The sequence below is a fragment of the Ambystoma mexicanum genome, chromosome 2p (assembly GCF_040938575.1).
Source record: "Ambystoma mexicanum isolate Mex_15411 chromosome 2p, UKY_AmexF1_1, whole genome shotgun sequence".
Taxonomy (NCBI): domain Eukaryota; kingdom Metazoa; phylum Chordata; class Amphibia; order Caudata; family Ambystomatidae; genus Ambystoma; species Ambystoma mexicanum.
Genome location: NC_090923.1, coordinates 1,138,521,145 through 1,138,546,181, shown reverse-complemented (window position 1 = coordinate 1,138,546,181; position 25,037 = coordinate 1,138,521,145). Strand labels below are relative to the sequence as shown.

Sequence of the window (25,037 nt, the reverse complement as noted above, 5' to 3'; positions counted from 1 at the left end):
ACACACAACACCTCTGCCACCAGAATGCAGCCACCCCCCACAATATTTGGTCTAGATGTACACATAATGTCTCTCCTGACTCACATACTTCGCACAGCACCTCTGCCACTAGAATGCAGCTATCCCCCTCGATAAAATGCGGCCTAGATGTACACATAACATCTCTCTTGCATACTCCCGAGACTACCTCGATGCACACACCCATTTGCCTGCTCAACTTGGGTGACTATCAGGGCCACCACTAACTAACTCGTACCGGCTAAAATACACACAAGCATTCTATGTCTCTCCTTGCTGCACATACTTGCATAGCACCTCTGCCATTAGAATGCAGCAATCGCCCACGATATAATTCGGTCTAGCTGCACACATCTCTCTCTTATACTCTCCAGATTACCTCTCTGCACCCACACACTTGGCTGCTCAACATGAGTGACTAACAGGGACTTGGCCACCGCTACCTACATTCATACTTGCTAAAATGCACACACACACATTCTATATCCATCTGATGAATTTCCCATACCTGGACTTCGGGACCCCAAGGGCGTTCAACATACAGCACTTTGAGACCATACCAATGGTGAAAGGCGCTATACAAATGCCCATTACATTACATTACATTACAACACTCAGTCAGCAGCCTATGAGTGTGCCTCAAAGAGCAGCTTACCACATGACTCTCAAATACAGATCTGTTGGTCTCTAGGCTAGATGTGCATTCTAAAAAACTAAAATACAAGACAACGTTCCATGGGGCCCTACAGGGCAGCCGAGCACAGACACCTAGTGCAGGGTTTAGGAGCATGCCTGTAGTCATGGTGCAGATTTCACTGATGCTAGGGAGGAGGTAAGTTGGTGAACAGTGCCATTATATGATACACACATTTACCTTGCCAGGTTTGCCATAAGTCATCCTTGGAGCTGAAATACCATGGCGAGTGTCTGGTTTACCACTAGGCCACAACTTGTAAGGGTAAGGCACTTCCACCTGGCAAAATGGGAACAAAAGGAGGATGGGGGAAATAGAGTCAGACATTTGTTCTACAGAGTGACTGCAGTCATGGGGCAGGTCACCTTGCTTTCCCCAGTGACATGGCAAGTGACAATTTGCTGGTGACATTTCTTCCTTTAATGACAGGGCAAGGGAGAGCACTTCCCCCTCAGTGTCAGGACTAGTGGTATCATTGCTGGGTGTAGGGCATCACTTCCTTTTGCTAGCCATGACATTGCAATCAGTTCCTTTTGACAAGGATATACCTTCCTCTTCTTAAACCAGATGAGTGGCATCTTTATTGTTAGCAAGAGAATACCCCTTAAAAGTAATGATTTCTCGGTAGTCACTTAACTGACAACCCACTAGCCAGTGACAAGAATTGGAAGTGACAATTCTTTTCTGACTGCAAGTCACAATTTCTCTAGTGTCTGACTGGGATTTCCAGGAGGGCTAGGATTTCACAAACACACTCATTTTGACCTTGCGGGTTTCAATTGGCGTTCTCCTCCTTGCTTCTGCAGGACTCGGTCTGGCCAATCCACTCTCTCTGGGTTCCTTTTGTCTAGACTGAGGTCCAGGAACCTGAAAGTAAAGCCCGAAAGGAAGGAGTCAGGTTCAGTACATGCTGAAGAGGAGGCATCATCATTGGAAGAAACCGAAGGAGAGGAATCCACCCAGAAAGATAATGACAAGGGGGAGCCAAGTTCTGCAGAGACCAGCGTGGAGTAGAGAATCCTGGCAAAGAGGTAGGTAGGAGCCAGGTTTGGCAAATACTGAAGGCAAACAGTCAAGTGCAACAAAGACCTACGGGGAGAAAGAAAGCCCAGCAAAGATCCAAGTGGAGAGGCATAATCCTATCAAGGTCCATGGAGAAGAAATTACCAACACATCCAATGATCTAAAAGCAGAAACCACAAGTAAAAGATCAAACATCAAAAATGAGCCAACTCAGGAGACCATAGTGAGAGGGTGAAGAGTGAAAACAATAGGGGAGGATTTGTATCCGATGGTCACATCACAAATGAATTTTTTACTGCCCTTTTCTGTACTTATTTACAGAATGAATCCACATCCAAGCAAAGCTACTACACATGTACAAAGAGAGCTTCTGTTTAATGTTTTTACATGAGAACATAGGAGACTCAGCGTCAGGATATTTGCCTCTCAGTCCTTCGCCCCACCTATTTTAAGCATAGACAAAAAGCGAGTTGCCCAGGAAAATTGACAAAGGGAATCAATGAGGTGATTAAATGGAAACGGAGGTCACATCGTGATAGCAGGCAGAATGTAAAGGGGGATTGGAAGTGTAAAGGGGGATTGGAGATGATCTTTGGTATGGGAACACAGGATGAAGGGACGGAGGGGCAGATTCTCAAAAACTAGCACAAATGAAAGGGGCACAGAGAATGCGTCAGTTTCATTTCCTCTATTTTTAGAAATGCGCTGGGCAACGCAATTCTCAAAGGTGACCTGCAAGACTGTGTGTCAGACTCCCAGCAATCACTTGGTTGCTGGGTGCGCATTTCACAGAGACGGGCCGTTAAGAGGTCAGGCTCAGTGAAATGAGAGAAAATACAGCATTTCCATCCCCTTTTGGGGGGATGAAAATGCTAGTGTGACTGCCACAGTTTAACCCACGGCTGTCGGAAATTACCCTGTCATGATCTGCGCCTCTCCTCCGCCTGTTTTAAAAAGGTACAGGGTTGTAACAATCATTTCTGTGCATTGTAAAGCGCATCCCGTTTGAGAATTCTGCATGTGCTTTAAAAAGCACAAAAACACCCCCCTGGCTTTACTTATCTTTCAAAAAGTCAAGTCAATATTGAAACAATCACAATGGGGGCTGCCATAGAGGTTTATGGAGCAAAAGAAGCAAAAAGGAATTTTTCTAACAAATGCCATATAGTCCTTGCAGATCCCACATGGTCTCCCACAGGAGGCTCCCCATCAGGAGGTGTGCAGTGTTCCCTTGCCATACAGCAGTACCATTTCTCCTTCTGTCAAACAGAACTGGATGGAACTCTTCTCCACCTTGAAGTGGGCATAGATGCCTGTCCCTAATTGCATCCCACACCCTCTGTGGTCAACCTGCTTCTGGAACAGACGATCAGCAGCCTGCAAGCTACCTTTGCTTCAGGTTCACAGCAGTCTCTTTGGTGTTGACAGGAGAGTGATGTCCTATCCTATTTTGTTTGGTGTATGAACACTGGAGGGAACTTGACTTGCCTAAAGAAAATACTCTGACCTCAGTTTCTGATTTTGCAAATACCTTGTGGGAGTTGGTACAGTCACCAAAAGGCCACAAAGTCACTGTTGCCCAAAGAGGGAAGGTTACATATAGAGAAGGGATTTGGAAAAGTTGCCAGAGGTGACTGGTCACTTCTCAACAAGGTGTGGATGTTAGCTGTGCCACATGCATACAACATTTTGCTGTGCGTAATGAAGGGCAGGGTGAACTATGAAAGGGCCAAGAGATCACATGTGGTTGTGAAGGACTTTAAGGATGGACACGACACCAGTTTATCACCCGACACAAAGCAGTTGAGATGAAGAAGCAAGCCAAGATCATATGCTCAAGTTCAAACTTATAAAGTGGCATTTTTACAAGTGGGGCCAACTTGAAGAACACATGGAATATTCCTCAAACCAAATTGTGTCCGGATGGTTTTTCTCAATCTTGGTTGGGCACCCCCATCTCTGGGAGGTCCAAGTCTCTTTCCACACCACCCAGGATTTCAGACCTTCCGGACCTCTTCTTGATCTGAAATTTCCTTCCAACTGCCTTTACAATTGCAAAAGGGTTTTTCTCACCTATGTCAGTTCCTAAACCCTTCTTCAGGCGACTAGTTGTGGACTTTCCGGAGTCACATACCAAAAGTCTAGTTTTGGCACATAGTCATAACCAACAAATGGGTCAGTGTAAATAGCCAGCAGGGAGGGCTGGGGGAAACATCTCCTTTGGCCTTTCCTTCCTGAAGGCCCACCTGTTTCTTCATTTCCATCCTCTCTAATCTTGAAGTATCTGCCGTGTGCACATCTCATTCCTTCTCCTAACTTTTGGTTCTTCCCAAGGCTACCTGGCCTGCCAGAACCGCTGTGCTCTGTCTAAATGCAGGATGGTTCTCCTCAACCTTCTGGCTATCATCACTGGCTGATATTGCCACCTCTTCTGTTCCACTGCATGCACATCCTTCACCTTCCTTGAGGTTACCCACTTCTCCAGACTACCACTTTCTCCTGTTACCGCTACCATCTCCTCCTCTTGTGTACCACCTTCACCTGATGCTACCGCCTTTGCCGTCTGATGTTTATCTCTTCCCCGTCTTTTCTCTGTACCATCTTCACCTCCTGAAGTTATCTCTTCCTCTGTACCACCATCAGTCCCTATTGTTATCGTCTTCTCAACTCATGTACCTCCTCCCAAGCATCGTACAGTGTCTGTACTTCTAAGACACTGGGTTTCCTTGGGATTTCACACTCTCCTAGACTCGTAAAAATGGATGTCTCTCCCACACCATCAGATGGGGTGGGGGTGGGGAGAACATGCAATCACATTCTGAAAGAAGGATACTCTTCATTCAAAGTATCTGGGCACCTTATGAACCTACCATTCCCAATGCCCCAGGTTTACTCCCGTATGTAGCTGCAGGTACTGCAATGTACCCTTTCTCCACCTCTTCCTTCCCCTCTTCAACATCATCATCATCATCATCGGGAAGCTTGACTCGCTGCAGCATGACCCGAGGGACCTATATAAAACAGACTGTTTACATAATTCCATTTTTGTGTCACACAATACTCTTCACTGCTGGTTAGGACAGCAAAGGAATAGGAGGGTCCAGTGCTGTAGGGGTCTGTGTCACACCTCTGGGAAAGGATTAGTGGTCACTCTGGAAGCAGATCTGCCCCTTCATGACAGACTGGTCAGTAGATATGTTTAAGTTCATTTGTCACTTTAAACGTCAGTGTTTCACCTAAACATCATGGGGTCAGAAATCACTAAGAGCCAATACTTTGTTCTGTGAACAGGGGTCAATCTGACGGGCAGCTTGTACCCTCGATTCCTTGGGGTAGGGTTACACTGCTCAATAATTACTTGAGGGTACATGGCCCCTTATCGGGTGGTATGGTGAAAAGTGAATAAGTTGCGGTACTTGGGGTGGGGGTTGTTAGTGAATGTGATAGATAGACCCTGGGGTTGGCGGGAGAAGGGGGATTAAATCACAGATTTCTGTCAGTGCACTCAATGATTCCCCATTTGCAGTTAAGCGCACAGACCAGTCGTAATGGCACTCCAAAACAGTTGCATCAAAATCTTTTGAACTTGGGAAACAGCACACATGCACCACAATCTTCCAGCTGCCCCCAGACCCCCCATAAGGAAGGGATTTGTGTTATTGCCTGCGCAAAGTGGAGGGGTAGTTACCTGAGCACTCGAAGATACCGCGATGTCTCCTGGTGCACTTGCTTTGGAGCCCTCATCTTCAGAGCTGCTACTCTCTGGGGTCTTCCGTCGAGCACCCCTCAAGCCTTGGGTACTGGAGGGCTTTGGCTCTTCTTTCACTGTTGCCTTCATCGTTTGCGGGGCAGGGGAGGACTGTGGTTCTGAGGGCCCCAGAGGCTGGTCTCTGTGGGATCTGATGCTGCTACGAGGATGTAGGAACAGAGGCTCTTCGCCGGCCTCAGCATCTGAAGGACCTTCTTCCGAAGCCTGTAAAAGAGGTGCGTGGATCATGAGATTACTCAGAACATTTAGTTTGAAACTTTGAACGAAAACCTGGACTTCACTCTAATTGTTTAGTCACAAGCTTCAGCTTTTGTCTCGTTTGCAGGCTCGCTGTAGGGTGCAATGTGGCAATTGGGTGTTTAAACAAACAAAAGATAAAACAATATTATTTCACATTATAGTGGATTCCTTTTGCACAGCTTCACTTGACATGCATCTGAACATTGAATCCATCTGGCATTAGACATTAGCCATCCCTGTGAACTTCATTGCCTTTGTAGTAGGCGATCCTTACACCCACACAGGAAGCGAAATGTATCCAATTTTTCGAGAGGCATTTATCTTTGGGTGACTAGGCCATGGTTAGTTAAACTGCCATTACTGAGGTTTCACTTGATATAAACAAACCTTTCCAGGTGACAATTTTCGTACCCACAGCTTTTTTGATCGCACCGTGAAAAGCTTGAATAAAAGTGCTGAAATGCTCATGGAAAAGGATTTATTTGTACTGCACGTTCAAGGTGTTTTTTGTCCTGGTCAGTGGGGGATGGACTGGAGTGAAATCAGCCAAGTGATTTGGAGCTCATTTACAACTTTGGGGTCGGTGGTAGGGTGAACTGCAACTCATTGCCGTGAAGGTAATGGGTATTAAGGGTCACCTCAAGTCTTGTTCCAGATCAAAGAGCAGTAGCCTCTGGATGTCGGATCTTCTGTAAGCCAGAAAAAGTGGGGATCCTGGGCATAGGCTTGCAAGGCCACTGTGACAATGACAGACAAGTAGTTTTCATGCCACACTTTTCCCAAACCCAAAGGGTGCTATCTCCGTCCGTCGCTGTATTTGAAATGACTGGTGGGCCACACGTTGATGAGAATAGTTAATCATTTATTCACCAAGTAAGTACTACTGACAAACCCTGCAGACAGCTCTCTCGATATCTCCCTCTCAGTGATACACCTCCACTCCAACAGTCTTCTCCCCAATCTCTCTCCAGATTCTAGATCTCCAGAACATCCCACTAATACTTAACATAACATACATTCCCCACCTTACAACGTGAAACACATTCATGAACATATAGGGCCTTATTACAACTACGCCGGTATCTTGGCAGTAATTCTGCCAAGAAACTGGCAAATGGTAATATGGTTACCGGCACTCAGTCTGGCGGAAACACCGCTGGATTACCAGTAGCAGTAAATCCCATTCCGCGGAGTCCCATAGTATTCCATGGGGGATTTCTGGTATATTCTTTGCTGGTAGGGTGGCGGAATTACCTACAGCTCATAACGGTAATACCGGCATGTTATTCCCATACTGGTAAAGTTGTAATGAGCCCAATAGTCTTCTTACTTATAAGCAACATATTCTTGTTTGGAACTTTTCGACTTCTTTGACTCCTTCTCACACTGCTGTCCTCTCCACTCATATTGAGTGCTCTTGGCCCTCTCACTATGCTCTCATTTTCATTTGATGCTTCTCCATTTCTTACTTGATTGATCTCGACTTCTCTCATCTCCCCTATCTGATCCCACATTCTTGCTTCTTATTCTCATCCTTTCTTTTGATCTTAAAAATCCTGTTAAGGTTCCATATAGCCACATACTCTAACAGCATTTCAAAAATATTTGATAACCCTCATTGGGCCAGAATACTTGGATACACCTTTACCATTTGTCCTGTCCCATTTCACCTGAACATAATCTCTAAACAACACTTCACAACTATTTCTTTTTATGCTACCCTTAAATTTCTCATCATGGTATTCCTTATACTTCTTTTGCGCTGACATTATTTCTGTCATGAAATCTTCATACACCTTCCTGATCCCTATCCTTTTACTTGACCACGCAGGATAACATTTACTAGCCGGTCCTCTGCTTCTTATCAATGGGGAAACTCATGTAGCACTTTGGTGTCACTCGTATACCATATCAAATCACTCTGTTCCCTTTTCCATTCTAAGCCATTAGCTAAAGTTGGCTGGATGCATCCTCATATCACCCTTTTCATTCTTTCCCCCATTCCATTTGTTTCCGGATGATATGTCGGTATTCCATCTGACAATTGTATTCCTTCCTTCACTCTTAGGCCCCGTCTAGCAATTCTAGGCATAGCCTTTGGCATTGCTTGTACGCTCAAAACCTCTACCAATGGTCTATGCTCTGTTCTCATAGTGAACTCCTCTCCCCATATATACTCCCTAAAAGGTTCCACCCCCACCCCCCCCAGCAACAGACCAACAGTTCTCTTTCCACTACCGAATACCATACTTCAGTATCTGTCACTGCTCTGGATGCAAACATTATCTTCTCATGAACCACATCTTTCTGAGTTAATACTGCACATAAACCCTTGCAACTAGCATCAACTGTCACTATCAATTTTCTCTCGGGTACAAACTTTCATGGCAAAGGGGCTTCTATTATATACCCCTCTTTATCTCCTTCATTACTTGATCTGGAGCCTCCGTCCGTTCAAATTTAGCATTTTTCTTCATGGACTCTCTCAATAGCAGAGTTATTTCTGCAAACCTTGTATTTATGTATTATAGTATTCCACTAACCCTAAAACGAATGTAGTTCTTCCTTATTACTAGGAGATGGGGCTTCTTCCACAGCTCTCATGGCCTTCTCTTTAGGTCTATATCCTCCCCGGACAATGTATGACCTAAATAATCTACTTCACTGTTACCAAATTTACATTTACGATACTCAACTGCAAGTCCCTTTTCCTGTAGGTTCTGCAATAATTTGTACAACCTATCGTCATGTTGTTCCTTTCCTTGTCCATGCACCAAAATATCATCTTAGAAAACTTGTACTCCACTCATCTCTCAAAACATGCAAGCCATTATGCGCTGAAATACTGCAGCAGCAGATGCCAAGCCAAAAGGCATCCTTACATAGCTATACATTCCAAATGGGGTAGTGAATGTTGTAGATTTCTTGGATTCTTGGTTCATCAGTATTTGGTGATATGCTGCCGACAGATCAATTGTGGAAAATAGATTAGCCTTGCCCACCAGATTTAACATTTCTGATATCACTGGTAACTGGTACTTTTCTACTACCATACTTTTATTAAAATCTTTTAGATCCATACATATCCTCACTTTACCAGTTGCCTTTTTGGCTACTACTGTAAATGGACAACCCATTCTGAGACTTCCACTTCTTCAATTATTCCTTCCCCATTAGTCTTTCTAATTCTTTTTTTTATACTTCTTCTCTTAAACGAGATGGGAATGTGCTTCACAGTGCGATACATGTTTCACTTCTTCCTGAGATCCTTCTTGTGACAATACCCTTTAAGCCTCCCTATACATTTGGAAATAACTTCCTTGCCATCCCTTCTGGAATGTTGTTAACCACCTCTCCGGTCTTCACAGCTACAGAAATTGGCTCATCACTCTGTGGGTTGAGTTTTATCCTATGTTTAGCTTGGTCCTCCCAACCTAAGGCATTCAACTCCCTTTTTGGCTACATACACTTTCACCTCTGCCATCCTTCCTTTGAATTTCATTAAGGCCGTCCTGTAGCCTATCATTTTAATCACTGAACCCTCAAATGCTCTTAGGTCTACAATAAAAGATTTAATCAATGCTGACTCAATCTTTCCTGCATAGTTCATCCATTTGTCCTTTGTTATTATAGTATATGGGGATCCTGAGTCCACCATTAGTTCAAAAGATATTCCATCTATTTTAAATATGCTTTTAGGAACTTTTTTTTTTTTTTTTTAATCGCCTCTTGCTACAGTCACCACTTCCAATTCTTCCTACTCTTCTTCCTCTTGTGCCAATTTTACTCTGTTGCGATTACATGGATTTCCTTGCTTTTTGTTCCTGCATACAATCCCAAAATGTCTTTTCATCCTTAAATGCGAAAAAATGTTATTCAAACTTGGACAGGTTTTTGAATTTGCATAACGTTGCTTCGTTTGCTAACACTTGCCGTTTTGAAAAATTGCACTCACTTCGTCCGAATCACTTTTTGGAGAACTTCTCCATTCCGTTTGATTTTGTTTACATTTTTCTTAGTTTTTTTGGTTTAGAGACGACTTCTCATTCATCTCCTTTTGCTTAATCAGAGCAGCCCGAGCGGTTTTCATTACATTTTTCTCTTTTTTCTTAATAGCTCTAGAACATATTGTGGACCGTTCCATCTTTTTCACTATAGCAACTGTTTTGTCAATCGAGGGAATCACCATACATCCAGTGCCTTTCCAGTATAATAGCACTATTTGTCATTCCTCTCCAAAAAGTAGATGTTGCTGCTAGTTTCTTAAGAGCGCTCGCATATTCATCCACACTCTTCATTTCTTGTTTCCTAGAGTAGAAATAGTATCCATTTACTGCAGTGTTGGTCTTACAATAATAACAAATTGTATAAAAGCCGGTTCATCTTCCTTACTTCCTTCTTCTCCGGACCTCAATGGTGGCAATTATCTGAATACTCAAGTGTCCCTCAGGGCCTAGAACATGTCAAAGTAGCATTTTCTGCTTTGTCGGAGTTAAAAGTCAATTTTCACCTACTACTGCCAAAAATGGTTGCAGTGAGTGTATGGTTATACCTTGCATATTATTTCATTCACTAGTGACTCTGAATTATGTTGTGCCATTATTTCCAAAAATCTGAGTTACTAGTGAGACAATTAATGTCCCAAATCCGTAATATAGCATGCATTACTATATTCATTAACATCTGTTACTGTTGCATCAATGTTTCCCTACATGGAAAACATCTGATCCAAAACAAAATGGCAGCACGCAACGTCATATGTTAAGGTCCTTCACTCTATTGCCGTAGCTAATAGTGTTCTGCATAATCGTGTCCATACATCCTTTCTTCTAACGGCTCCCACATTTCTCTGCATACTCACTCGTGGACCTCACCCACTTAGCAACCGCTGTGCGTGCGAGTGCAGTAGCTGATCAACCAAATGAAGGTCTGTGCGCGTGTGCTGAAACAGACGGTCTCCAATTGGAGATCATTATTTTATGAACTCCTTGGAAGCAAGCTCACCATTCATCCATGATACGCTGCACTTCAACACTTCCATGTAGAGTAGTGGTCCCGTTGATGTCCCACCGGGCTGTCCTAATGTGGCCCAGGTTCGTCACGATCGCTTGCCGCCAATTGAAATGAATTATGGTCCACTCATTAGTGAGAGCAGTTCATTTATTAGCCAAGTAAGTACTGCTGACATATCCTGCAGACTCCTCTCTGCCATCTCTTCCTCAGTGATACAAAGCATCCACTCCAACAGTCTTCTCCCAAATCTCCCAAATCTTTCTCCACATTCTAGATCACCACAACACTACTTAACATACTACAGTATTATCGATTTACGTTTTAGTCAAAAGGGTTTGGGGGACGATTGAAATACAGACCCTATTCAACAATGGTGTACAACAAGATTTAATGTTTGTATATATTCCTGATGTAATCAAAGGCTGGGTGTGTGTTATTTTCTACAAATGTTTTTGTGAAAATGTGGTTTTAAAATCTAAAACCTACCACAACCCGCTAGAAAAGTTATAGCAAGACTATTCAAAAATGTTTAGATCATCCCATACTAACCCCATTCTGCAATCATTACACTTTTTACTGGATAGTTCATTCCAAGCCTAACCGGAATTGATACAAACCTTTACACCAGTTCCAGGTTTTAACATTTTGTAAATCTAGTCACATATATTCTACTGACAAAATTCCAAATCTTATCCAACTAAGGGGAGGTTCGCTCAGAAATTTTACTGGCCCAATCGATCAGCCATGTATTTTTTAGCATACTGCGACTGATCTTCCTATTCATCTTACCTTAGTTTTTCTCACATTTACACATGCAAAAAGAATGGGTTGGGTGCCGCCATCTTGTGCTAATCTTATCTGTTGATCCATCGCCTTAAATTCAAGTGCCCTTGCGGCTTTAATTCAGACCACCCGCCCCTCAAGATGACATCACTAGTCCAAACGATCCACTCCACCTATTTTCATGATGTTCGTGGCCAGAGTAGCCAAACACTGTCATCACACACGCCATAACGTTACATAACGCAGAAGCAGGAAGATAAAACACACACAGCGCAAACATATGTTTCTTTTTTTTAAAAAAAGCTGAAAAGTACTTTAAAAAAGAAAATGGCAATAGTCGGCAATGTAACAAGGTGGTTTATTTTTGACAGAACGCTCAAAAGAGCAGAATCCCATGAAAACATTAATAACTTTTGCTGATGCCCTTATGTTCCATCACCGATCTTCCATCGATGCACATGGTGTTCCATTAGTCAGAAGATAAGGAGTAGTTTCACTTTCAAACGCATCGCATTTCTAATCTGCTTGTTTTCACATCATAAACGCTGACATGCTGCTCCTTATTACTGCTAAAGTCAGACCCTCCAGCTTTTGCCGATCCCGCAAAATGCTGCGAAAACAGCAGTTTTGTGCAAAAAACAGCATTTTTTTAAAATAAAAATGAAATCTGCAAAAAATTCTGTTTCATAAAAAAAATACTCAGGGTGCCAGGTTCTCCAAACTTTTTTTTAACGCAAAAAATGAAATGCGCTAACACATCTCCTCACTTGCGCCCAAAAAAAGAGCGTCCCAATACACAAGGGACACCTGAATGGGCACATATAATATGCACGCCCATTCAGATGGCCTTTTTCACCTACTTGAGCAAATCAGGGGGCGTTTCTGACAATTTAAAAGCGCATTCTACATGTCCAAGCAAGATGCACTCTTAAATGTGCAGAAATTGTAGGCAACCCTAAGCGCACGGGATGTGGGGGTGCCACTGCATGACAGGGTCAGAATGCATTTCTTTTAAGGTATGAACTGCTGCTGTGTCGTTTGCATTTCTGTTCCTCAAACAGGATAAAAATGCAGTTTTTGGGTCGCATTTTACAGTGGCAGGCCTGTCCCTGTGAAAGGTGCTGGGAGCTTGCAGAACACTGTCGGGAGAGCGCTTCTATTCAAGGTGCTACCCATTTTGACCGACAAAAATCGATTCAATGGTACAATTTGGCCCATTTCAGCCAGGTCATAAATACCGAACATGTCTTGCGGGGGTGTCACCCGCTCCCCATGTTCAGTATTCTTGGGCTTGGGGATTGCAGGGGTGTCCCCAGCTTCCTCAAAATTGGAGGCAGGGGACCGAAAAAAAAAGAAAATGACTAAAAAGGGACCCTCCGGAGTCACATCCGACCCGCGTTAGAGAGACAGATCTGACACCGCAGGGTTGCAGAGGAAGCAGCAGCAACCAAGCAGTTAAGTAGGGGAGTGACCCTACTGGTCTGCACCGCTCCCACAAACCCTATCGCCACGGCCCCTCCCATGAACAATACAAATCCCAAAACACATTTGCCTGCTGCTTATGGGAACGTCCACTGCAGTGCACTGACAGTGCAAGTTTCAACTTCTTGCTACACTTTTATTTTAAAACGAAACCGCTCCGGAACGGTTTCTTTTTAAAATAAAAGTATAGGAACGGTAAAACCTAATTAAAAGTAGTAGAGGAGCACCGCTCCCGACCGCTTACGCCCACTTCGACCACTGTTATAGCGCAATGAAACCCTGGGTAACTGGATGTGCAAATCAATTTGCGGCGAAATTGTCTACGGTCAATTCCGCCGCAAATAATGACACTTCGGTCAAACAACCCAGAACCCTATTGAAGGCAGCTGGCCAGCCTACAATTTGTGCTACAGCTCAAGCCCGTGTAAATGCACCGGTCACCTTTGAGAACAAGGTGATCTGCTAATTTCCAAAAATGGGTTGTCTAAAAATAGCATATCCTCGGCTCTATTTTTAAATGCCACATTTTTTGAGGATCTGGGTCAAAATCTACATTTTAAATAAATGAAAAAATGGTCACACTATTTGTATTTGTATTTATTTTATTTGTATAGCGCACCAGGTCCAGGGGCAACCGGGGGCATCACTTAGTTACAACATAAGAAAAAAAGACAGAACCATAATTACAAAGTTTACAAGTATAATACAGAATTTACAGGTATAATAATAGCAATGAGAGGACAAGCAGATTATATATACACATGTACAAATTAAGCAGAGAACCCAGAGCTAAATGTCCTGGGCGGCCAGCCAGGTTGTCGTAAGGTGTTTGAATCTCGGGAATGAGGGTTCTGCTCTAAGCTCATTAGGAAGCGTGTTCCAGAGTTTAGCTGCCAAGATAGGGAAGCTAATTCCCCCTGATCTTTGGAGATTGAAACGTGGAACCTCAAGGCAGTTTAAATGAGCCATTCTGCGGGGTCTAATGGAGTTGTGGAGGGCAAATCGGTTGGCCAGGTAGCAGGCAGCTTGGTTATGAAGGCATTTGTGGGTAAGAGCCAGGGTTTTCAGGGAGATACGGTGTGGGACTGAGAGCCAGCAAATATTGCGTCTGGTGTCGGATATGTGTTGACGGCTGGTAATGTTGAGGGCAGCTCTAATCGCATTGTTTTGGACAATTTGTAACTTGTTTAGGTTGCAGCAATTGGTGCCTAGGTACAGTGCATTGCAGTAATCAATCTTGAATAATACAAGAGTCCTAGCCAGGGTAACACAATTGGTTGCGGAGAGGAAAGGCCGACAGGCTGTAATAAGCTTGCAGGTATATGCCGCTGCGGAAGAAGCTGAGTTAGTTTGTCTGGTCAGGGATAGGGTCAAGTCAATGTAGATCCCTAAGGTTTTGGTGTCCTTGACGGTTGGGATAATATTCCCATCGATGATGAAGGACTTGAACGCAGGGTCGAGTTTGGTAAGTTTTTGTGGCGAACCAAGAATAAGGAGCTCAGTCTTTTCATCATTAAGACAGAGTCCGTGTTATGCCATCCATGCCTGGATAACCTGGTAGATGACATTGATAGCGAGGGAGTCAGCAGTGTAGTCACCTGAGATAGGGATTAGTATCTGGGTGTCGTCAGCGTAGTTGGTGTAAGTGACACCCAGATAGTCCAAGATATCGAAGAGAGGTTTGGTGAACACGTTATACAACATGGGTGCAACACAAGATCCTTGTGGCACGCCACAGGAGACAGGTGCAGGTGGGGCGGCTGCTAGTGGAGAGAACACGCGCATTGTTCTATTGTCTAAAAAGGAGCTAATCCAGGTTGTAGCTTTATCGGAGAAGTGTGCAGCTGATTTAAGGTGGTGGCAGAGAATTTCATGATTGACGAGATCAAAGGCCGCCGAGAGGTCCAAGAGGAGTAAGAGAGCAAGTTTGCCTTTGTCTTTTAGATCTTCAACCTGTGTTTTTAAATCTATGAGGGCAGTTTCAGTGCCATGACGTGGTCGGAACCCAGATTGCCTAAGTCCCAAAAATGTGTTAGATTCAAGGTAATCTTGAATTTGTAGATATGCTGCATGGTCGAGGATTTTTCGTAAGAATGGGACCGTGGTGATTGGCCTGTAGTTTGTGGGCATACTAGCGTCCAGGGTAGGTTTTTTCAATAGGGGGATGTCCCACTATGAGAGGAAAAGGAGAGGGAGAGTGATGGGTGAGTTGTGAAGTGATAGGCAACAAAGCAGAGGGAGAGCAGTGGGTCAGAGGAGGAAGCAGTGCACAAGAGAGCAGAGGAAGCAGTGATGCAGTTGGCCAGAATTCTGAGAGCTAGCAGAGGTACAGAAAGTAGATAGAGCATGTGATCAGTGAGCCAGAAAGCATAGAGGAAGCGGTTGGCCGCAAAAAGGCAGTGAGCTGCAGATTGGGAAAAAGGATGAGAGAAGAGTGAGATAGAATGGGAGAAAGGACGCAAGATGCAGAAGGAGCACAAAAGAATGAAGGACTGTATATATTGCGGGAGGAATTGAAAGTGTAAGGTGTGAGTTGGGAGTATGATTTGGAGTGTGGCAAGGGCTGGGGAGTGCAAATTGTGAGTTGACAGTGTGACATAACGCGTGAGTATTTGTATGACAGAGGTTCAGGAATGCAAGTTGTGATGGGGAGTTGGTGAGATGTGTGATGTGTGTTGGTGAGAGGTGTGTGGGTGTTTGGGGGATTGGAGAACATAGAAGGGGAATATTTTCAGCATTACAACCAATAATGATCAATTTAGTTAATAATATTAAATAGGCATACACATTAAACCAAAAATGTAGCCAAATCAAACACTGTTCTACCAAGCCAGAAACATCTGGGACTCTTCCTATTAAATTAATACAAAAGATAAATAATGATGATACCCTGGATTTCTTGTAGCCTTGCAATCTGCCTCTTTCCTGCAGTGTGGCAATCTTACACCCCAGTTAATAAAAAGTGTCCCCCTGCAAAAATCCTGCAATAAATAAAGGTTTGTGCTGCAGAATTCGCCATTTCTTGTCGCAAAATCCTGGAAGGTCTGTACAGTTTAAGGAAAGATTGGTCCCTGGTGATCGTCCCACATAATGGTTATCAATGAAGCGCCGTTGATGATTACCGTCCTATGTTGATTGAAGAAACCATCACACAGGAGCTGGAAACTACAGCACGCGCAGAACGGTTGAACATTGTTATGTAAATGACAGAAAAACTAATATATTTCAGTAGCCTTTTTACAATCGAATATACAGTAAATAAATATGTTAACTAACAAATTAAGTTCCAATTCAGAAGAGGACAAAACAAATTAGCAACACCCACACCCCACGAATGAACACAGATGACAAGACGGTGGACTAGGTCAGACCACCACGAAGTGCAGGGAAGTAGACAAACCTCCTAATGGGAGGGATACCGGGAGACCCAGGTGCACCCATAGCTGGCCCTACCGAAAACTAATTATGTTGAACGACAGAGAGAGCATTAGAATTGAAGTGGAAAGACTTGTAAATGAACAGATAAACCATGGGTCCCAGGGAGCTCAAGGACACTGGGAAAAGGTTCTGCCCCCATGGTGCCCAGTGATGCAATGGTGGCATACTTGCCAACATGACCGCTTCCAGCCTGTAGGTGCTTATCCAGATCGGTTTTCTTTTTCTTTGCATTATGGGACTTGTAGTCTGGGTTTTATAATGGGAAAAGTGGAACTGCAAGTCCCAGAATGCATAGAAAAAACAGGACTGAATAAGCACCTACAGATGGGAATGGGTTGTGTGGTGGCTGCACACCAGGATATGCCAAGGGGCAAAGTGGTGAAGACATCATTACCAGTAAGGGTACCGGTAATCCCTTAACGCCCGATTTCGAGGTCCCTTTGCGGGTCCAGACCTTAACGGCTGGTCTGTACCAGCCGTTAAGGTAGGGACCCGCAAAGGGACCTTGAAGGTGATTACGGTACCGCATTTTGTGGTACCGTAATCACCACCTTCCCCATTCCCATTGCGCCCTATGGGGCAAAAATGGGAATGGGGAAGGGCCAATGGTAAATGGGGAATTACCGCCCCGCCAACCTTGGAAACGAGTGGTAATTCCCCATTTCACCATGGCGGATTCGGTAAATTACCGGCATTAACCATGGCGCTAATAGCGCCATTGGTTAACACCAGGGTCGTAATGCGGCCCAGGGTGTCGGGGTTGGGGTGGTCGAGGAGTAATCCCCACAAAATAGCCCTGCTAACAACCCACAACTCTGCACAGAATATAAGAGGGAGCAATACCACTAAGCAATCCCTAAAAAACAAATTACAAAAAAAAAAAAAACCACACAACAACAAATCATCCCTCTACTTACACCTCTCAAAACTAAAAACACAACCGTTCCTACACAGCGGAACAAACTGCATGGGGAAGACTCAGGCGGGTTTAGTGCACAGTAAAAATATCTGATAACCTAACATACAATGTGTATGCTTTTTGTCAAATAGCACATTCGTCAGTCACATAGTTAGTCATAAAGCGCACACCACACATGCAATTTTGAATCGCTAAATATTATGTCAAGTTACGCTTACATAATTTCACAGGATTCAATTCTCTCAATATCACGGTGAACAACCGCTTCGAACGACAGATCTCAGTAATAGAAAAGTACATTTTCTTGTGTTCACTTAATATAGTGAATGTTATCAATTCTTTGTGGATATTCGGCGCATTGTGTCCTTTAAACAGCGCGTTTCATTCAAAGACAAATAACAATGCAAGCCTGTATTCAGTGCTCTAATGCAGACAAGGGTTGGTTTCGTTTTGCCACAAAAAAGACAGATAGGACACGACATTGCTTCAGACACGTGGTTCAGAAAACTAGGAACAGTTAAAAACAGCTATTTACAATATGGGCTACAACAGGAAAGCGATAACACCAGAAAATTATGTATTGTTGTTACCTCCGGTGCTATCTCTTTGCGCTTCAAGATAAGGAGCTCCATAATCCCTTCTCGCTCGTCCCGCACTCATTCTTGACTCAAAGCATACCCATCCTCCTAGTCTCCTATAAACATACCAACCTTCCTTACCCAGTCCATGTTCCACCCTTGCTTCGCCTGTACACTACCTACATTTCTGGCATATATTATACACCTCTTACGAGAATTTCTGCATGTCCAACCTACCTTCCAGCTACATACTGTAACGGCACTCCTTGCCACGGACTCGGCTTGTCGCCCAGATGGCCAATTCCACCGCTCCCAGTGGAAGTGCATTGTTATCCAGCTGACGCGCATCTTTATCTGCGCTTGCTACACCTGCCCAAATAGTGAACGTGAAACCACAGATGATACCACCTCTATGTCTGTCTCCCGGCACTACCTTATTTGCTCATCCTGAAGAAAAAAAAAAAAAATCAATGCAAGTATCACCCCTGTACTGTGCTTTTGAATCACTCTCCTTTGAAACTTTCACCTATCTATGCAATTTGCATTCTGTAAATGCAGATTTCAATATTCTGCCTTCCTTAGCCAGTGGTTTGTCCAGATCACCCTTACAAATGATACTGGTCGTGCTCAAACGCGCACATGAAGCAACCCTGTGTAACATGAGGCGGGACTCGGTCAGATTGCGGGCGCACACTAATTAGGTCTTCCGTGTGTTTAGGCTCATGTCAAGTAGCCACCCACACCACGAGGTGAGGCTTTACAAGACTGTGTACTCATACCTATTGTGTCTCTTGCCTTTGTGTGCACCTGCAGTGACCTTTTATGTCACCCGGGATTTCAATGTGGTGCAACAATTTAGCACAAAAGCTTTTGATCAATTACAAATCGGAATGTGCGCATCTGGGATGCCACCCCTTTCACCACTTTCCATGGCCCTTTCTGAAACCCTTTAGTTTAGAAGGAAAGCTCCTCCATTTCCTGCAGATCAAAAACACACATATTACTGGTCAGACTTATTCCCTCTGCATCATCATATCCACGGATGACATTCCACACAGTTACCTATGCGTCCATGAATTCGAATTTGCAGCCCATTTTAAAACAAAGGGTAATATGTCTGTACAATAATTGTCAAGTGCAATCAGTGTCTTTAGCTCAGTTGTTCGCGGGCAGTCCCCAAAGCCACAATTACCATCAAGTGCATGACCACAACTTCTTCTCGTGTCTTGCATTACATGAATGAGAAATAATTGTGATCTACCATGTACATGTGAACCAGGGCAACGGAGGGTGGCGAGTTACAAGCAAATAGTCAGTGAGCAATGTGGGATAATGAAGTGGGGCTACTACATCCAAACATTAGTGCCCCAAAGACTTCTGCCTGGTAAGAATGCTTGATGAATATCAACCACACAACTAATAGCTATTGTTCTCTCCATCCTTGTTTTTATTTTATTTAAAGTGAGGGGACAAGGGAGAAAGATAACAATAGCGGTCCTACTAGGCCTTATGATATTCAGATTGCACAAGTGCACTAACAAGAAGAGCATGGAAGAAGGTTCGGGTGGGGGGGCGCCGGTAGGGCAAAATGCAGAGTGGTAGTGTGGGAAGGGAAGTGCAGGGTAAAGAGGTGGGCGTGCAGGAGAAAGAGGTGGGGGTGGAGGGGGAAGAGGGCAACGGGGGCTAGGTGAGTGCTAAGGGGAGGCCAGGAGGGCAAGTGCCAGGGATTGCATGGGGTGTGGGTCAACATGCTAAGTGCGAGGAGGGGGGGTGGATTGGTCAGGATTGGTCAGGGGGGCTGGTGCCCTGTAGAACACAGAGGTAACCAGGCAGCCAGTCACTGCAGCAGATGGGGGTATTAGAGGGAGACCGGACCAGGTGTCCTGTAGATGGTGGTGAGAGTCAACTAGAGGGTTGGAGAGACACCAAACCTGCAGCAAGGCATTTTGAAAGGAAGAGTAGGTCAGAGTGGGAGTGATAGTATCGGGCACCAATTTAGGGAAGAACAAGGCCTCTCCGCCTCCGAACTGGTTAGGTATGGGCTTAGAGAGAATCTTGTAGCCCTCAGGGAGGAGTGTGTCAAAAACAAACGACAGAACTGGCAGTGAACCACGTCTCAGTGATGGAGGGAACATCATGGTCAAAGTATTCAAGGAGACATATCAGAGGAGTGTTAAACAGCAGAGTGAGAGTTGAGGTTAGCCAGGTGAAGCTGGTTGCCACCTTTGAAGGTCTTCCGAGAAGGGGCACAGGGATGTGGTACGCCTGTCTCTGGCGGAAAAGGGGCAAGAGGGGAGGCAGACAGAGGAGTGGCAGGAGAAGGGAGGAAATTGATGAGAGATGGAAGAAGACTATCAAGAAGGAGGAGGTTAGGCTGAGAACCCTGGGCCATGGTAGTGTCATTTGATAGACAAGGGTAATTCCCATCTGGTGCCACCACTCATGGGCGATGATGAAAAAAGGGAGAGGACACCGACCATGTGGGTAGTCCATAGGTGCTGAGAGGGAGCTACAAAGACGATGTCTGTGACAGTCTGCCTGGAAGAAGCATTGACTTCGGTGTCAGCGATGGGCAGGCCTGGATTGTTCTGTAGTAAAGCTAAATTCTAACAATGTTAATATTTCACCTTGCAACTGTTGTATTGTAAATAATCAAAGATGTGATTGCATTTTCATTTGATGTTCCATTTGTCATAATTTTACTGAGACTTTTTACAAATAGTTTGAAAATCGAAAAACATATGTATATCAGTTTCAATCAAAACATTTTTTCCATGATTTTGAAATAAAGACACATACTTCCAATAATTACATTGATATTTTATATATCAATGACAGAGGAAAGGCAATATAAAGAAAGGGAGGGTAAAATGGAACCATTAATGCATATTTTGCAGGATCACAAAAAATAAATACATTCTTGAACATCAACATTGCAAGTGTTATACTATTACATTATCTGTATAATCAATACAGTGTCCAAACACTGGGTAAAATATTGGCAATGCATAAACCAAGTAATTTCCTTTTCCACTTAAAGAAACATATATACATATCTACAAATGGAACCTTCTTTACATATGTAAAACATATTACAAATTACATGCCAATCAAATGGGATAACGGACATTTTACAATATGTTATGTATACCTCTGATCCATGTGTCTCTTAAATTTCGACCACTTCAGTTGTACATTCCTTGGACATAACATTCATTAAAAAAAAATGTAATTGTTAAACAAATTAAATGTTTACAATCTTTGATCTCAAAGTACTTCTTGACAAAGTTGTTTTAAATGATAGCCAACCTTAAATGAGGATAGTCGTCGTAAATTCTTATCAAGATAAAAGTCAAACACTGTGTACGTGTGATGTTTTAAAAATATATATTTTACTTGATAACCTTCCGAATGTCACATGGAGTTGTTGTGAGATCATGCTGCAAAACAGTGATTACAATGTTAACCAGCATTGGGTAGGCAGGTAGGCGTTCTAAACAAAAACAGAAATGTTATGCATAGTGAAAGGTTACATGCATTTCAGTTTAATGGTATTTTTTTTGAGGGTTTACTTTAATTGTTGCAAGTCTATGGACGATAAATACAAAAAGGTTGTTGGTTGAATTTTTGCACTTTGCTGAAAGTATTGTAAATTGTCTGAAAAATAGCACTTCTGTTAATTTCAAACAAAATGTGTTAACGAACAACTACAAGTATAAACACAAATTCTGACTACGCATACCTCATACTCCAGACCAGTTGCAATCAAGGAAAGTGAATGTCGTTGAAGTTCCAGTATCCCCCTATAACATAGTAATTGTTATAATAAGGATGTTAAAGCAAAATTAAAAAGAACACATCAGGTGCAGAAGATGGTCCATATTGAGATACAATACTACACCACTTTTTATCAATAGCTAATATTAGAAATAATAATCTTGATGTTTAAATTAGAAGCAGACCACATACAAGTATTGCTCTGTCGCGTGCAACGGATTAGTATACAAAAAATACTTGATAGGTGAGCAAGGTTGCTGTTGACTCAGGAATAGTTGTCGATGTTGAATCCAGGTCCTTAATTCAATGTATATATTCATAAGTGTCCAATAGAAAAGGTGCATTAGTTTTATAAATTAGACCACATCGAATGCTCTGAAATAGGTTTACATGCATGTCGGTTGGCCTCACCATTTGGATATTTGACGAGTCTGTGGTTTCTTCAGTGGTAACTGTCCGCACTTCAATTAGTGAACTCTACGTAAAGAAAGACATGGTAACCAACAGATTTAACAAATTAACCGAACGACGCTATGTAGGTTTTTTGAAAGTCTCCCATTGCACTGATTTATGAGAGTATCCCAAAAATGGGGATACACAAAGTAGTCTAAAGTAAAAAATGTATAAACTACAGTGCATTGTGTCACAAAGGCAACTTGTGTAATCCAATATGGATTAAATATTTCCCCAAAACTCAAAACCGTTAATCAGCTTACCTTTACATACACTATTTCAATAGATTGAGAGATCATTTAGAAGACATATATATAGAGAACTTTTTTTATATACCAACATACATAACACATTCATCATCCACTACTCGCACATGGGCCAGCGTGTGCTGAATTTCAGTTGGAACTGCATTGGGAATTAAATTGCAAAGTATTCTGGGGAAATGCTTTTTAGTGTACTTTGATGGTTCGTTACATTTCATCTGAGAAGTGCATGCTTCAGAATCGATTGCCCCTCACATCTTCCAAGACATCCTTGGCTTGGCTTTCAATCTCAGACACTGAAAACCCGCAATTTAAAAACCATCTTCTTGTTAAATCGATATCCTTTCGGGATACATGAAGCACTGTGTCTGGAGTTTTGACATCGCTGATATTAGGACAACCCAACACGATACATGAAGGTATTGTTAGATTGTCCATAAGATCTGTTAAAAAATATAAATAAATATTACAATTAATAAAGTATCACTGAGTAAAGCAACCACATAGCTTTGTTTGTAAACTTTGTTTTAAATAAAATAAAACAAAGTCCAGTAACTTGGTCTAATCATCATAGCGATCAAATTAGTCAGAACGCATTGCTCTACCACAAGCTGTAACGTATTACTAGTCAATTCAACAAACTTTGAACCACCAAAATAAAACAAGCATTCAAATCATGGACTACGAAACATTACAGTCGAATACAATGCTCTGTAATGTCTAATTCCAGAGATAAAAATACACAAAATGTTTGATAATGGTTTTGACATAAATTAAAATGAGAATTCGGTGTACACTGAGTATAAAGCAATAGAAAGTTGCCAAGCAGCGATCGATGAAACTACAGAAACAAATAGTTGACAACCCTTACATGGATGAACAGATGAGCCGATTCAGCAAGCAAGGTAACAAGTGGACAGATGCCGATATCCTTTGTAGATTGAGCAGATGTTCCCTTGGTAACTATCAAGGAGTTTATACATGTTTATTAAAGTGGGTGGTTTTGTGAATGTATGATGTGTTTGTTCACACCCACCCAGCCTTGATGCCAATATTTGACATACTCATTCCCATCCACCCAGCCCCTCACAAGCACACGCCCACAGGTGCCAACTGCCATTGATACTGGAGGGGGGATGGATGTGGATGCAGCGATCACAATAGGCCCGGAACAATGTTCAAATGACACATATGTCGATTCCAGGGACAGGGTCTTCAAAAGGGAGTCTAGAGACGCCTGGTCTGGGGTAGCCACGTGGACAATGGTCACTGCACGAGAGTTCCCTTTGATTGGTATTACCCAAATTGACCTTTTACAATTGACCTTTTGCACAAGTGACCTAATTATAGAGGTCCTAATTGACCTTCTGCACAATTGACCTTTATATTATTTTAGTTATTTTATATATTTATTGGGTTGGTTTTGGATTATAAATATAAGGGGATTGGGTGGGGTGTTGCAGGGGATTTTGGATTGGCTTGGGGCCTTGCGGGGGGTTTCCCTCTGCATATATGTCCTAATTGACCTTCTAAATTAGGTCAATTCTCCTGAGGTCAATTGTGAAAAGGTCAAATAGTATACAACCCTATTTTTGAGCTGCACATGGTGCTCGCCACCTTAGTGTCCCCATCCACACAGCCCCATCGGGAGCGCGAGGGCTAAGGTACGAACTGCCATTGATAACGAAGGGGGGATGGATGTGGATGAGGCGGGCGCAATAGGCTCGGAACAATGTTCAAATGACATATGTTGATTCTAGGGACAGGGTCTTCAAAAGGGAGTCTTGAGACGCCGGGTCTGGGGTGGCCTGTGGACAATGGTCCCTGTGCAAAAGATCCCTTTGAGGTGTACATGGTATTCGGCACCTCGAGCATTCCCATCCACCCAGCCCCTTCCCATCCACCTAGCCCCCTCGAAAGCGCACAGGCACAGGTGCGAACTGCATTGATACTGGAGGAGGCGAGCGCAATAGGACACCAAACCTCTTTCATGAAGCTCCTATACGGCTCGAAGTGTTGTTGAATTACTGAAAAACTCAAACAACTATTCATATCAAATATGTTTTTATTTTTTATTTAGTTTGGTAATGTTGATGGCACAAACAAACTAAAAATTGTATTGATGCGGTTCAGGGACTGTGTGTAAAAATCCCTTGTATTGTCCAGAGTCAATGGGGAATGTCTTGCGAATGGCTTGAACAACACAGGCAGGTATTACTTGGCGAACGCCCAATCCAAGTCTTCCATGAATCCACCAGGTAAACGTACAATAGGCCACAAGCCTGTACCACCTGCGTAAGAGAAACAAATAGTTTAATGAATGAACTGGATAATTGTACTTATTTAGTTTGAAATGCTTTCACAATTCGATCAAAACAAAGTACTTGTGATTTGAAGTATCGATAAATGACCCATTCAAGCAAAAACCGTTTTGGACATAGGGAAATATTGTTTTTAAGTTCAAAGTGAAATAAACGTAATTGTTCGGACTTTAAATCTAGAGATGAATAGTTTGGTTTGAGATCAGTACGATAAATGTGTTCAACTGACCGAAACAAAATCATTCGTCCGTGATCGATCGAAGTTA

The 25,037-nt window shown here is 43.0% G+C and overlaps 1 protein-coding gene across 2 annotated transcripts in view; it reads right to left on the bottom strand.

Annotated features, from left to right (window-relative positions):
• The window catches only part of LOC138567224 (5'-3' exonuclease PLD3-like), a 323,411-nt gene that overhangs the window by 252,097 nt on the left and 46,277 nt on the right, over nucleotides 1-25,037 (bottom strand). The window contains exons 2-5 of one of the 2 annotated variants that reach the window (XM_069645212.1): nucleotides 5,424-5,708; nucleotides 4,606-4,746; nucleotides 1,478-1,579; nucleotides 893-991 (exon numbers count right to left, since the gene is read on the bottom strand). In XM_069645212.1, coding sequence (XP_069501313.1) covers nucleotides 893-991; nucleotides 1,478-1,579; nucleotides 4,606-4,746; nucleotides 5,424-5,708 — 627 coding nt within the window. The remainder of the gene's footprint in view (nucleotides 1-892; nucleotides 992-1,477; nucleotides 1,580-4,605; nucleotides 4,747-5,423; nucleotides 5,709-25,037) is intronic. The other variant, XM_069645213.1, reaches the window with a different exon arrangement.